At 54.8% G+C, this 15,722-nt stretch overlaps 1 protein-coding gene and 1 long non-coding RNA gene across 2 annotated transcripts; one reads left to right on the forward strand and one right to left on the reverse strand.

The window, feature by feature from the left end:
- Positions 1-546: 546 nt before the first annotated feature.
- Positions 547-1,078, forward strand: LOC120939556. The gene is made up of 3 exons (XR_005749262.1): positions 547-588; positions 678-835; positions 1,048-1,078. It is a non-coding gene; the product is annotated as an uncharacterized LOC120939556 (long non-coding RNA).
- A 596-nt stretch (positions 1,079-1,674) lies between these two features.
- Positions 1,675-14,773, reverse strand: MFSD3 (major facilitator superfamily domain containing 3). Its single transcript, XM_040352061.1, has 5 exons — positions 13,860-14,773; positions 12,908-13,055; positions 10,080-10,186; positions 5,492-5,601; positions 1,675-2,591 (listed from the first exon to the last, which is right to left on the reverse strand). Exons 1-5 carry the CDS (start codon positions 14,587-14,589, stop codon positions 2,415-2,417), a joined length of 1,272 nt encoding a protein of 423 aa, XP_040207995.1. The 5' UTR covers positions 14,590-14,773; the 3' UTR covers positions 1,675-2,414.
- Between the last annotated feature and the right edge of the window lie 949 nt (positions 14,774-15,722).

Below are 15,722 nucleotides of genomic sequence, written 5' to 3' on the forward strand. Positions count from 1 at the left end.
GTTTTTGGACCGCCCACAGAGACCTTTTCCTTGGTCTCATGTGTGCTGTCATTACTTTTGGCTACATTGGGATCAGCTGAGCTTGTCAGCTGGGTGGATTATTTTCCTTCTGCTGACGCCCAGGTCATGTGTCTGCACTGCGGCGCTTTGATTGGTCAATCATCGCCGTGGTGGCAGATTTAAAGCCCAAGCGCTGTGTTAGGCGCTCCAGCTGAGACCAGACCTAATTAATGCAAGGAAAGGCTGCTGTATGCACAGCTATCTAGGTGGCTCTGCCTTTTCATCTTTGGACTTTGTCCTAATCAGGTATTTACCTTACAAGCTTTTTGGCTTTGTGCTTACACACTGTGAGCATTAGGGATTTGTTTGTTCTGTGCATCTTTTGGCACTGAACTATGCCTATTTACTTATAATATACTTTTTTATTTCTCCCCTTTTTTCCTAACAGAGCGGATGCCGCTTTTTGATCAGGTTACTTGAGGGGCTGTGAGAGTGTCTTCCTTCCCCTTTATCCTCTTTCAATCCATATCTATGGCAAACATTAGACTGTTTCTACTGACAATAGGCATTTTTGCTTACTATTGACAGGTATATATATTACATATATTATTCATTATAACAAGTTTTTGGAGTGTATATTCTCTTTACCCACTGTTGCATAATACAACTGAGAGTAGTTTGCATATGTGTTTCCACATGTGCTTTCCTGATTTTTCAGATTAATTCTATCAATGGCTCAAAATCCTGCTGTGGTTCTCCTGAACTATTCTGTTTTCCCTGAGGACTCTGGTTCCTTCCTGTATGGTCTGCTGTCTTTTGCTGTTTTACCTCGTTGGTAAGTAAATATTATTGTTTTTATTTTTGGCCCCTGTTTATATATAGTTGAGATCCTTGAGCATGCATTATCTACAATAACTGATGTATTCATGATCAATATTTTTCTTTTCCCTTTTTTGACATTATTTACCAAAATGTATTGATATATAAATGATTGTTTTCAACAGTCATTTAATTATATGTCTTGTTGTTTTTTCTTCTGATATTTAGCATTGTATGTCTGAAAGCTCCTGAAGAAACTCGTCGGAGTGAAACATGTAGAGCTGACTTAAACAATGCTTCGTCTTGATATCACGTATTTAATCGAGATGTATTTCAAATTTATCGTATTTATGGCATATTAATTATTTGTGTAATAAATTATATTTTCTAATTTTTATAATCAAATTTTGTCTGATTATCTATTTGCACCATTCAAAAGCCCCGGGGTCCTTTTGGTTACCCCCTTTTTTTTCCCCCCTCTTCTCATTTTTTCTTATCATTGGGGTGAGGTGCCTGATACTTGTCCACAAAACGTATTTATTCCTAAGGTAGCCATAGTTCCATAGTCCTGGGACCATGAAGAACGAAGGTAGCCATAGTTCCGTAGTCCCACAATTGCATGACTGAGGACTGAATCTAGAGTAAGTGAACACACAGATATCACAAATCAGGACTTTATTTATTGCACTGGGGGGGGGGGGGGGCATTACGCCTCCCTAGAAAGACGATCGGTTTCATGTCCTGGACCAGATCAATAGAAAGGATCTCCGGGATCCACAACAGCAGAGCATGGAAAGTTTGTGGTGCAGAGTGTCAGCTCTGGGGTCAGAGGGGTAAGGATGGTGGGGGGTTCAGGAGGTGCAGAGTGTCAGCTCTGGGGTCAGAGGGGTAAGGATGGTGGGAGGTTCAGGAGGTGCAGAGTGTCAGCTCTGGGGTCAGAGGGGTAAGGATGGTGGGAGGTTCAGGAGGTGCAGAGTGTCAGCTCTGGGGTCAGAGGGGTAAGGATGGTGGGAGGTTCAGGAGGTGCAGAGTGTCAGCTCTGGGGTCAGAGGGGTAAGGATGGTGGGAGGTTCAGGAGGTGCAGAGTGTCAGCTCTGGGGTCAGAGGGGTAAGGTTGGTGGGAGGTTCAGGAGGTGCAGAGTGTCAGCTCTGGGGTCAGAGGGGTAAGGTTGGTGGGAGGTTCAGGAGGTGCAGAGTGTCAGCTCTGGGGTCAGAGGGGTAAGGTTGGTGGGGGGTTCAGGAGGTGCAGAGTGTCAGCTCTGGGGTCAGAGGGGTAAGGATGGTGAGAGGTTCAGGAGGTGCAGAGTGTCAGCTCTGGGGTCAGAGGGGTAAGGATGGTGGAAGGTTCAGGAGGTGCAGAGTGTCAGCTCTGGGGTCAGAGGGGTAAGGTTGGTGGGAGGTTCAGGAGGTGCAGAGTGTCAGCTCTGGGGTCAGAGGGGTAAGGTTGGTGGGAGGTTCAGGAGGTGCAGAGTGTCAGCTCTGGGGTCAGAGGGGTAAGGTTGGTGGGGGGTTCAGGAGGTGCAGAGTGTCAGCTCGGGGGTCAGAGGGGTAAGGATGGTGGAAGGTTCAGGAGGTGCAGAGTGTCAGCTCTGGGGTCAGAGGGGTAAGGATGGTGGGAGGTTCAGGAGGTGCAGGAGAGGAAGGCAGGACAGAGCGATGAACACCGAGAACGACACGGGAACTCCGAGAGAGTCAACCAGGAGCCCCGACACTGCGCTGAAGGAGACCTTCCCCAGGACCTCCAGGGAGGACAGGAGGCTGTAATGACCGGCCTGCCGAGAGAAAACACAGAAACATGTCACCATCAGCTACATACAACCCCCCACCCCCACTGATCGAAAAGTCCCACCCGGTGGGGTTCTTCGGGTGTCCACGTCACTGGGCCAGATTCACGTAGAATTACGCCGACGTAACTCGGAATCTAAGGCCGTCGTATGTCTACATGTATTCTCAAACTGAGATACACTTAAACATGCCTAAGATACGACTGCCTGCGCCGGCGTATCTTAGGCTGCAATATTTACGTTGGCCGCTAGGTGGCGCGTCTATTGAGGTCGCCGTAGAATATGCTAATGTGTAGTTACGCTGATTCACGAACGTACGCTTGCCCGTCGCAGTAAAGATACGCCGTTTCCGTAAGCGACACGCGGCGTAAAGATAAACATGCCCCCTAGGTGGCGTATCCTATGTTAAGTATGGCCGTCGTTCCCACGTCGCAATTTTGAAATTTAACGTTGTTTGCGTAACTCGTCCGTGAGTGGGGCCGGAAGTCAATTACGTTCAGGTCGAAACCAATACGTCCTTGCGACGTCATTTAGCGCAATGCACGTCGGAAAATTATAGGGACGGCGCATGCGCATTAGGTTCGGCGCGGGGAACGCGCCTAATTTAAATGCTCTACGCCCCCTCTACCCGGCTGATTTGAATTAGGCGGGTTTGCACCGGATTATAACTTTCTACACAAGCTGGAGATAAAAACCATGCAGGAGGACTTGGATTGGGGGATTTCATGTGGGACCCCCATGATGAGTATAGAGAAACCTCCAGGGACTTCTGTACAGAACTCCTCAGATATCCTACATGCAGTCCCTCTGGAATCGGCCCTCGCTGGACCCCCCAGGGCCGGAGAGGGACTGGCTGTGGTCAGCCTGAAATAACAGAGCTGCACAGCACTTCCCATTATACTTGCAGAACTTCATTGTGAGAAGTGGCAGGGACTCTCCTCCCACCCCCTCCCCTCCATCTCCTCTGATCCCTCTCTTCCAGTCTCTCTACTCCCCCCCCCCCTCCTCTACTCCCCTCCATCTCCTCTGATCCCTCTCTTCCAGTCTCTCTCCTGCCACCTATCCCCTCCCACCTATCTCCTCTCCTTCTGCCCCTCTCTTCCTTTCCATCTCCTCCCACCCAGTCTCTCTCCTGCCACCTGCCCCCTCCATCTCCTCTCCTTTCTGCCCCTCTCTTCCTTTCCATCTCCTCCCACCCAGTCTCTCTCCCGACACCTATCCCCTCCCATCCACCTCCTCTCCTTCTGCCCCTCTCTTCCTTTCCATCTCCTTTCCTTCTGCCCCTCTCTTACTTTCCATCTCCTTTCCTTCTGCCCCTCTCTTACTTTCCATCTCCTTTCCTTCTGCCCCTCTCTTCCTTTCCACCTCCTCCCCTTCTGCCCCTCTCTTACTTTCCATCTCCTTTCCTTCTGCCCCTCTCTTCCTTTCCACCTCCTCCCCTTCTGCCCCTCTCTTACTTTCCATCTCCTCCAATCCAGTCTCTCTCCTGCCACCTATCCCCTCCCATCCACCTCCTCCCCTTCTGCCCCTCGCTTCCTTTCCATCTCCTCCAATCCAGTCTCTCTCCTGCCACCTACCCCCTCCCATCCAACTTCTCCCCTTCTGCCCCTCTCTTCCTTTCCATCTCCTCCAATCCAGTCTCTCTCCTGACACCTACCCCCTCCTCCCCTTCTGCCCCTCGCTTCCTTTCCATCTCCTCCAATCCAGTCTCTCTCCTGCCACCTACCCCCTCCCATCCACCTCCTCCCCTTCTGCCCCTCTCTTCCCTTCCATCTCCTCCCACCCAGTCTCTCTCCTGCCACCTACCCCCTCCCATCCACCTCCTCCCCTTCTGCCCCTCTCTTCTTTTCCATCTCCTCCCACCCAGTCTCTCTCCTGCCACCTATCCCCTCCCACCACCTCCTCTCCTTCTGCCCCTCTCTTCCTTTCCATCTCCTCCCACCCAGTCTCTCTCCTGCCACCTATCCCCTCCCATCCATCTCCTCTCGTTCTGCCCCTCGCTTCCTTTCCATCTCATCCAATCCAGTCTCTCTCCTGCCACCTTTCCCCTCCCACCCACCTTCTCCCCTTCTGCCCCTCTCTTGCCTTCCATCTAGTCTCTCTCCTGCCACCTATCTCCTCCCATCCACCTCCTCCCCTTCTGCCCCTCTCTTCCCTTCCATGTCCTCCCACCCAGTCTCTCTCCTGCCACCTATCCCCTCCCATCCATCTCCTCTCCTTCTATCCCTCTCTTCCTTTCCATCTCCTCTCCTTCTGTCCCTCTCTTCCTTTCCATCTTCTTTCATACAGTCTCTCTCCTGCCACCTACCCCCTCCCATCCACCTCCTCCCCTTCTGCCCCTCTCTTCCTTTCCACCTCCTCCCACCCAGGCTCTCTCCTGCCACCTACCCCCTCCCATCCACCTCCTCCCCTCCTGCCCCTCTCTTCCTTTCCATCTCCTCCCACCCAGGCTCTCTCCTGCCACCTACCCCCTCCCATCCACCTCCTCTCCTTCTGCCCCTCTCTTCCTTTCCATCTCCTCCCACCCAGTCTCTCTCCTGACACCTATCCCCTCCCACCCACCTCCTCCCCTCCTGCCCCTCTCTTCCTTTCCATCTCCTCCCACCCAGTCTCTCTCCTGACACCTATCCCCTCCCATCCACCTCCTCCCCTTCTGCCCCTCTCTTCCTTTCCATCTCCTCCCACCCATTCTCTCTCCTGCCATCCCTCTTCTCCTAGTCGTCTTTTGCTTGTCCTGTCCCTCTCCTCCATCTCCTTCCCTCCATCTTTCTCTTGTCCATCTTCCTCCTGCCATCTCCTCCGGGTCCTTTACCTCTGATGCATTCCCTGGTGGGACTTAATCATAGAGTTTGGGACATCAAGGGGTGACACATACACTGCAGCCTTACCTGAATGTTGGGCCGGGCCTGGCGGGTGCAATGCATCATCAGAGTGAAGGTGACGGTGGTGACAACTCCGGCCAGGAAATGCTGAACCACCACACTGAGCAGAAGACACACTGAGGACAAGACAGAGATCATCAGAGGAGAGGACAGAGATCATCAGAGGAGAGGACAGTGATCATCACAGGAGAGGACAGTGATCATCAGAGAGTGTGATCATCACAGGAGAGTAGGGTTGTCCCGAGACCGATACCAGTATCGGTATCGGGACGGATACCGAGTATTTTTTTTTTTTTTTTAAAGTGTATTTTGTGCGTGTACTGGAAAGAGGAGCCGGACTGCAGGAGTTGGGAGTAGGCAGGCCTCCCCCAGAGGCAATCTGCCACCTTTCTCCATGCCCCGGGTGGCAATGGTGGGTGTGTGAGGGGGTCCTCCCACACAGCCCGCCCTACCTGCTCCGCTTTGAAGCCCAACGGGGCAGAGGGACTTCCTATAAGGGAGTGAGAGGATTTGCCCGCTCAACCAGCCCCGTTAGTCCTTCGCCTCTCTTTTTAGAGACCGCGTGGTCAAAGTGCGTGCATGTTAACCCAATTTCGAGTGTGTGTAAGTGTGGTGGTTTTTGTGGGAGGGGGGTGGGAGTACTAAGCGCAAGCTTACCTCGCATAGCACACCCACCGGGAGCCGGGCTGAGACCACCAAACTCAATTCACATGTAGCCGAGACCGGGATCCGAACCCCTAGCAGCCGAGTATTAGCGGGAGTACTCGTACTCCCGCTAATACCACCAATACTAAAATAGAATACTTCCCCCCCGCCGCCGCTGCCACGTTAATCACTGCGGCGCGGGAAACATTACAGACAGCTTTCGTTTGAATAGCTGTTTTCCCCGCCACGCATAGACACTCCCCCTTGGACAGATCTGTCCAATCGCGAGCAAGGGGGAGTGTCTATGTGCGGCGGGGAAAACGGCTGTTCAAACGAACGCTGACTGTAATGTTCCCTGCGCCGCAGTGATTAACAGTAGGTACAGGGGACATGGCTGTATATACAGGGGACATGGTTGTATATACAGGGGACATGGCTGTATATACAGGGGACATGGCTGGATATACAGGGGACATGGCTGGATATACGGGGGACATGGCTGGATATATACGGGGGACATGGCTGGATATATACGGGGGACATGGCTGGATATACGGGGGACATGGCTGGATATACGGGGGACATGGTTGTATATACGGGGGACATGGCTGGATATACGGGGGACATGGCTGGATATACAGAGGACATGGCTGGATATACGGGGGACATGGCTGGATATACGGGGGACATGGCTGGTTATACGGGGGACATGGCTGGATATACGGGGGACATGGCTGGATATACGGGGGACATGGCTGGATATACGGGGGACATGGCTGGATATACGGGGGACATGGCTGGATATACGGGGGACATGGCTGGATATACGGGGGACATGGCTGGATATACGGGGGACATGGCTGGTTATACAGGGGCCATGGCTGGTTATACAGGGGACATGGCTGGTTATACGGGGGACATGGCTGGATATACGGGGGACATGGCTGTATATACGGGGGACATGGCTGGTTATACGGGGGACATGGCTGGATATACGGGGGACATGGCTGGACATACGGGAGACATGGCTGGTTATACAGGGGACATGGCTGGTTATACAGGGGACATGGCTGGATATACAGGGGACATGGCTGGATATACAGGGGACATGGCTGGATATACAGGGGACATGGCTGGTTATACAGGGGACATGGCTGGTTATACGGGGGACATGGCTGGATATACGGGGGACATGGCTGGATATACGGGGGACATGGCTGGATATACAGGGGACATGGCTGGATATACAGGGGACATGGCTGGTTATACAGGAGACATGGCTGGTTATACGGGGGACATGGCTGGATATACGGGGGACATGACTGGATATACGGGGGACATGGCTGGATATACAGGGGACATGGCTGGATATACGGGGGACATGGCTGGATATACGGGGGACATGGCTGGATATACAGGGGACATGGCTGGTTATACAGGGGACATGGCTGGTTATACGGGGGACATGGCTGGATATACGGGGGACATGACTGGATATACGGGGGACATGGCTGGTTATACGGGGGACATGGCTGGTTATACGGGGGACATGGCTGGTTATACGGGGGACATGGCTGGTTATACGGGGGACATGGCTGGTTATACGGGGGACATGGCTGGTTATACGGGGGACATGGCTGGATATACGGGGGACATGGCTGGTTATACGGGGGACATGGCTGGTTATACAGGGGACATGGCTGGATATACGGGGGACATGACTGGATATACGGGGGACATGGCTGGATATACGGGGGACATGGCTGGATATACGGGGGACATGGCTGGATATACGGGGGACATGGCTGGATATACGGGGGACATGGCTGGATATACGGGGGACATGGCTGGATATACGGGGGACATGGCTGGATATACGGGGGACATGGCTGGATATACGGGGGACATGGCTGGATATACGGGGGACATGGCTGGATATACAGGGGACATGGCTGGATATACGGGGGACATGGCTGGATATACGGGGGACATGGCTGGATATACGGGGGACATGGCTGGTTATACGGGGGACATGGCTGGATATACGGGGGACATGACTGGATATACGGGGGACATGGCTGGTTATACGGGGGACATGGCTGGTTATACGGGGGACATGGCTGGTTATACAGGGGACATGACTGGATATACGGGGGACATGACTGGATATACGGGGGACATGGCTGTATATACGGGGGACATGGCTGGTTATACGGGGGACATGGCTGGATATACGGGGGACATGACTGGATATACAGGGGACATGGCTGGATATACAGGGGACATGGCTGGATATACGGGGGACATGGCTGGATATACGGGGGACATGGCTGGATATACGGGGGACATGGCTGGATATACGGGGGACATGGCTGGATATACGGGGGACATGGCTGGATATACGGGGGACATGGCTGGATATACGGGGGACATGGCTGGATATACGGGGGACATGGCTGGATATACGGGGGACATGGCTGGATATACAGGGGACATGGCTGGATATACAGGGGACATGGCTGGATATACGGGGGACATGGCTGGATATACGGGGGACATGGCTGGATATACAGGGGACATGGCTGGATATACGGGGGACATGGCTGGTTATACGGGGGACATGGCTGGATATACGGGGGACATGACTGGATATACGGGGGACATGGCTGGTTATACGGGGGACATGGCTGGTTATACGGGGGACATGGCTGGTTATACAGGGGACATGGCTGGATATACGGGGGACATGACTGGATATACGGGGGACATGGCTGTATATACGGGGGACATGGCTGGTTATACGGGGGACATGGCTGGATATACGGGGGACATGACTGGATATACGGGGGACATGGCTGGATATACAGGGGACATGGCTGGATATACGGGGGACATGGCTGGATATACGGGGGACATGGCTGGATATACAGGGGACATGGCTGTATATACGGGGGACATGGCTGGATATACGGGGGACATGGCTGGATATACGGGGGACATGGCTGGATATACGGGGGACATGGCTGGATATACGGGGGACATGGCTGGTTATACGGGGGACATGGCTGGATATACGGGGGACATGGCTGGTTATACGGGGGACATGGCTGGATATACGGGGGACATGGCTGGATATACGGGGGACATGGCTGGATATACGGGGGACATGGCTGGTTATCATCAGAGGAGAGGACAATGATCATCAGAGGAGAGGACAGTGATCATCAGAGGAGAGGACAGTGATCATCAGAGGAGAGGACAGAGATCATCAGAGGAGAGGACAGTGATCATCAGAGGAGAGGACAGAGATCATCAGAGGAGAGGACAGAGATCATCAGAGGAGAAGACAGAGATCATCAGAGGAGAGGACAGAGATCATCAGAGGAGAGGACAGAGATCATCAGAGGAGAGGACAGAGATCATCAGAGGAGAGGACAGAGATCATCAGAGGAGAGGACAGAGATCATCAGAGGAGAGGACAGAGATCAGAGGAGAGGACAGAGATCATCAGAGGAGAGGACAGAGATCATCAGAGGAGAGGACAGAGATCATCAGAGGAGAGGACAGAGATCATCAGAGGAGAGGACAGAGATCATCAGAGGAGAGGACAGAGATCATCAGAGGAGAGGACAGAGATCATCAGAGGAGAGGACAGAGATCATCAGAGGAGAGGACAGAGATCATCAGAGGAGAGGACAGAGATCATCAGAGGAGAGGACAGAGATCATCAGAGGAGAGGACAGAGATCATCAGAGGAGAGGACAGTGATCATCAGAGGAGAGGACAGAGATCATCAGAGGAGAGGACAGTGATCATCAGAGGAGAGGACAGAGATCATCAGAGGAGAGGACAGTGATCATCAGAGGAGAGGACAGTGATCATCAGAGGAGAGGACAGAGATCATCAGAGGAGAGTGAATCTCTCCTCCCCCCGGCCCCTCCCACCTTACCTTTCACAAGACCCGTGTCTGTACCGAGAGCTGAGAGGAGCGACGTCTGGAGGACGAGGCAGGAGAGCCGCAAACCCAGGACCGTCCCCAGCAACGACTTGATGGACCTGGAGGAGAAGGAGAAAACGATGATCGACTGAGGGCCGATCACACCTCGGGGCCCATCACACCTCGGGGCCCATCACACCTAGGGGCCCATCACACCTCGGGGCCCATCACACCTCGGGGCCCATCACACCTAGGGGCCCATCACACCTAGGGGCCCATCACACCTCTGGGCCAATCACACCTCTGGGCCCATCACACCTAGGGGCCCATCACACCTAGGGGCCAATCACACCTAGGGGCCAATCACACCTAGGGGCCCATCACACCTCTGGGCCGAACACACCTCTGGGCCGAACACACCTCTGGGCCGATCACACCTAGGGGCCGATCACACCTCTGGCACGATCACACCTCTGGGCCGATCACACCTAGGGGCCGATCACACCTCTGGACCGATCACACCTCTGGCACGATCACACCTCTGGCACGATCACACCTCTGGCACGATCACACCTCTGGCACGATCACACCTCTGGCACGATCACACCTCTGGGCCGATCACACATCTGGGCCGATCACACCTCTGGGCAGATCACAGCTCTGGGCAGATCACAGCTCTGGGCCGATCACACATCTGGGCCGATCACACCTCTGGGCAGATCACAGTTCTGGCACGATCACACCTAGGGGCCGATCACACCTAGGGGCCGATCACACCTCTGGCACGATCACACCTCTGGCACGATCACACCTCTGGCACGATCACACCTCTGGCACGATCACACATCTGGGCCGATCACACCTCTGGGCCGATCACACCTCTGGCACGATCACACCTCTGGGCCGATCACACCTCTGGGCCGATCACACCTCTGGCACGATCACACCTCTGGCACGATCACACCTCTGGGCCGATCACACCTAGGGGCCGATCACACCTCTGGCACGATCACACCTCTGGCACGATCACACCTCTGGGCCGATCACACCTCTGGGCCGATCACACCTCTGGGCCGATCACACCTAGGGGCCGATCACACCTCTGGACCGATCACACCTCTGGGCCGATCACACCTCTGGGCCGATCACACCTAGGGGCTGATCACACCTCTGCCACGATCACACCTCTGGACCGATCACACCTCTGGACCGATCACACCTCTGGACCGATCACACCTCTGGGCCTATCACACTTCTGGGCCTATCACACTTCTGGGCCTATCACACTTCTGGGCCGATCACACCTCTGGGCCGATCACACCTCTGGGCCGATCACAGCTCTGGGCCGATCACAGCTCTGGGCCGATCACACCTCTGGGCCGATCACACCTCTGGGCCGATCACACCTCTGGGCCGATCACACCTCTGGGCCGATCACACCTAGGGGCCGATCACACCTAGGGGCCGATCACACCTCTGGGCCGATCACACCTAGGGGCCGATCACACCTCTGGCACGATCACACCTCTGGGCCGATCACACCTCTGGCACGATCACACCTCTGGCACGATCACACCTCTGGGCCGATCACACCTAGGGGCTGATCACACCTCTGGGCCGATCACACCTCTGGGCCGATCACACCTAGGGGCTGATCACACCTCTGGGCCGATCACACCTCTGGGCCGATCATACATTGCGCTGAGAAGTCCATTCATCCAGAACGGGCCACAACGCGACAAAGATGGCGCTCACTCTTCTCTCAATACGACGCACCTCATTGGTTATTCAGATCTGTGCGCTACTCTGCATTGCGTTCGTACATTGGGGGTGATATCCAAAATAAATGGCAATCCGAGGAGACTGACTGAGCCACATACAGTGCCTGGAAAAAGAATTCATACCCCTCTATAGACAGAGACAGGAAAAAGTATTCACACCCCTCTATATACAGGAAAAAGTATTCATACCCCTCTATAGACAGAGCCTGGAAAAAGTATTCATACCCCTCTATACACAGAGACAGGAAAAAGTATTCATACCCCTTGAAATTCCCCACATCTTCTCAGGTTACAACCAAAAAACGTAAATGTATTTATTGGGATTTTATGTGAGAGACCAACACAAAGTGTCACATAATTGTGAAGTGGAAGGAAAACGATACAAATAAATATGTGAAAAGTGTGGGGGGGGGGGCATTTGTATTCAGCCCCCTTTCACTCTGATACCCCTAACTAAAATCTAGAGGAACCAATTGTCTTCAGAAGTCACCTATTTAGTAAATAGAGTCCCCCTGTGTGTCATTTAATCTCAGTATAAATACAGCTGTTCTGTGAAGCCCTCAGAGGTTTGTTAGAGAACCTTAGTGAACAAACAGCATCATGAAGGCCGAGGAACACACCAGACATGGGGGAATGGAGGACCTCAGTCATGGGGGATGGAGGACCTCAGTCATGGGGGGGGGGGGGGGGGGGGTGGAGGACCGCAGTCATGGGGGGGATGGAGGACCTCAGTCATGGGGGGGATGGAGGACCTCAGTCATGGGGGGGATGGAGGACCTCATTTATGGTGGATGGAGGACCTCAGTCATGGGGGGGATGGTGGACCTCAGTTATTGATGATGGAGGACCTCATTTATGGAGGACCTCAGTTTTGGGGGATGGGGGACCTCAGTTTTGGGGGATGGGGGACCTCAGTTATGGGGGACCTCAGTTATGGGGGATGGGGGACCTCAGTTTTGGGGGATGGGGGACCTCAGTTTTGGGGGATGGGGGACCTCATTTATGGGGGATGAGGGACCTCAGTTATGGGGGATGAGGGACCTCAGTAATGGGCCTTACCTGCCCTTGCCGAGCACCATTCCTCCGAGAGTTGAGCCTACAATGGACGCCATCAGTGCCAGGATCCCATTCCATATCCCGAGGTCAGCAGGAGACACGCCGTAATCCAAGAGTAGGAGGGGAACCATAGAGAGAGAGCCCTGCTCACCTGTGGAGAGTCACTGTGTTAGAGATGGAGAACAGGCAGAGAACGCCGGGACAGGCAGAGGACACCAGGACAGGCAGGGGAAACCGGGATAGGCAGGGGACACCGGGACAGGCAGAGGACACCGAGGCAGGCAGAGGACACCGAGGCAGGCAGAGGACACCGGGGCAGGCAGAGGACACCGGGGCAGGCAGAGGACACCGGGATAGGCAGAGGACACCGGGATAGGCAGAGGACACCGGGATAGGCAGGGGCAACTGGGTCAGGCAGGGGACAATGGGACAGGCAGAGGACAATGGGACAGGCAGAGAACACCCGGACAGGCAGAGGACACACAGAGCACACCGCGACAGACAGAGGACTCCGGGACAGGCAGAGGACACCGGGACACAGAGAGGAGACACAGAGAACACCGGGACAGGCAGAGGACACCGGGACACAGAGAGGACACACGGAGGACACCGGGACAGGCAGAGGACACCGGGATAGGCAGAGGACACCGGGACACAGAGAGGACACACAGAGAACGCCGGGACAGGCAGAGGACACCGGGACAGGCAGAGGACACCGGGACAGGCAGAGGACACCGGGACAGGCAGAGGACACCGAGGCAGGCAGAGGACTCTGGGACAGGCAGAGGACTCTGGGACAGGCAGAGGACACCGGGACAGGCAGAGGACACCGGGACAGGCAGAGGACACCGAGGCAGGCAGAGGACACCGGGATAGGCAGAGGACACCGGGGCAGGCAGAGGACACCGGGATAGGCAGAGGACACACAGAGGACTCCGGGCCTCATCTCACTCACCCAGCTTGTAGATCAGAACATAGATGATGGTCCATCCCGTCCCCGGAACCCGGAACACACTCGATACAAGGCTACCCAGACTCAACTTTCTTCTTGTCTCCTTGGAGTTTTCTCGAGATGCTGGCTCCTCCCCTTTGAGGGCTCTCGCCCACCAAGCACACAACGTTGCCAGAAGATATCCAACGGAAAGAAGCAGAAAGACCATCCTCCATCCCAATATATCCAGCAAGGTGAGCGCACCCCCTCCGGCCAGCACTGAGCCCAGCTTGTAGGCCACAACCTGGAGAGAGTTGCCCAGCCCCACCTGCTCCTGCGTGAGGACCGCCACGGTCACTGCGTCCAAAGCCACGTCCTGCATGGAGGACAGAATGTGCATGAGCAGGAGGAGCCAGGCCAGAGAGGTGAAAGCAGTTCCAGGGGGCAGCAGTGAGCACAGGAGACAACACGCACAGAGTCCTCCTGTACAGAGCAGAAGCCACGTCCGGCGGCTCCACAATCCATCCACCAGTGGAGACCACATGACCTTCAGCAGCCATGGCAGGTACAAGACTCTGGTGAGGCCAATGTGGGAGAGGGAGAGGCCCTGGGTGCGAAGAAGAACTGGAAGGAGGCCAGACTGGAGGCCATATGGGAAACCCTGGACCAAGTAGAGGACCCCTAGAGGGACGTACGGACTGGACAGGGAGGATAGAAGGCGACCGGCACCAGATGAATCCACACTGTGAACCATGGCGGAGGACTCTGTTCTAAAGGATGGGGGGAGGGTGGCTTTATGTGCTGCAAGGTAGGAGGATGGAGGAGGAACGAGGAGGATAGAAGGTGATGGCGGAGGAGGAGGTGTCAGGATGGGGAAAGAGATATAAAATATGGCCGAAAGTCATGGAGGACTCTGGGTGGTGATAAAGGATGGAGACTGGGGGGGGGGGGGGGGTATGAAGGATTATGGGGAATGGGGTGGAAATGGAGTATGGAGGGCGGGGGTAAGAAGGATTATGGGGAATGGGGTAGAGGGTGGAGGAGTATGGGGGGGGGGGGGGTATGGAGGATTATGGGGTGGAGGGTGGAGGTGGGGTATGAAGGATTACAGGGAATTGGGTAGAGGTGGAGTATGGAGGGTATGGGGGTTGGGGTATGGAGGATTATGGGGAATGTGGTGGAGGGGAATAGGGGGTGGGGGTGGGGTATGGAGGATAATGGGGTGGAGGGGAATGGGAGGGGGTGGGGTATGAAGGATTATGGGGAATGGGGGTTGGGGTATGGAGGTTTATGGGGAATGGGGTGGAGGGGGTATGGGGGTAGGGGTGGGATATGGAGGATTATGGGGAATGGGGGGGTATGGGGGTTGGGGTATGGAGGATTATGGGGAATGGGGGGTGGGGGTGGGGTATGAAGGATTATGGGGAATGGGGGGGTATGGAGGATTATGGGGAATGGGGTGGAGGGGAATGGGGGGTGGGGGTGGGGTATGAAGGATTATGGGGAATGGGGTGGAGGGGAATGGGGGGTGGGGTATGGAGGATTATGGGGAATGGGGGGGTATGGAGGATTATGGGGAATGGGGGGTGGGGGTGGGGTATGAAGGATTATGGGGTGGAGGGGAATGGGGGGGTATGGAGGATTATGGGGAATGGGGGGGTATGGAGGATTATGGGGAATGGGGGGGAGGGGAATGGGGGGTGGGGTATGGAGGATTATGGGGAATGGGGTGGAGGGGAATGGGGGGGTATGGAGGATTATGGGGAATGGGGGGGTATGGAGGATTATGGGGAATGGGGGGGTATGGAGGATTATGGGGAATGGGGGGGTATGGAGGATTATGGGGAATGGGGTGGAGGGGAATGGGGGGTGGGGGTGGGGTATGAA

Source organism: Rana temporaria, chromosome 5 (assembly GCF_905171775.1).
Source record: "Rana temporaria chromosome 5, aRanTem1.1, whole genome shotgun sequence".
NCBI lineage: Eukaryota > Metazoa > Chordata > Amphibia > Anura > Ranidae > Rana > Rana temporaria.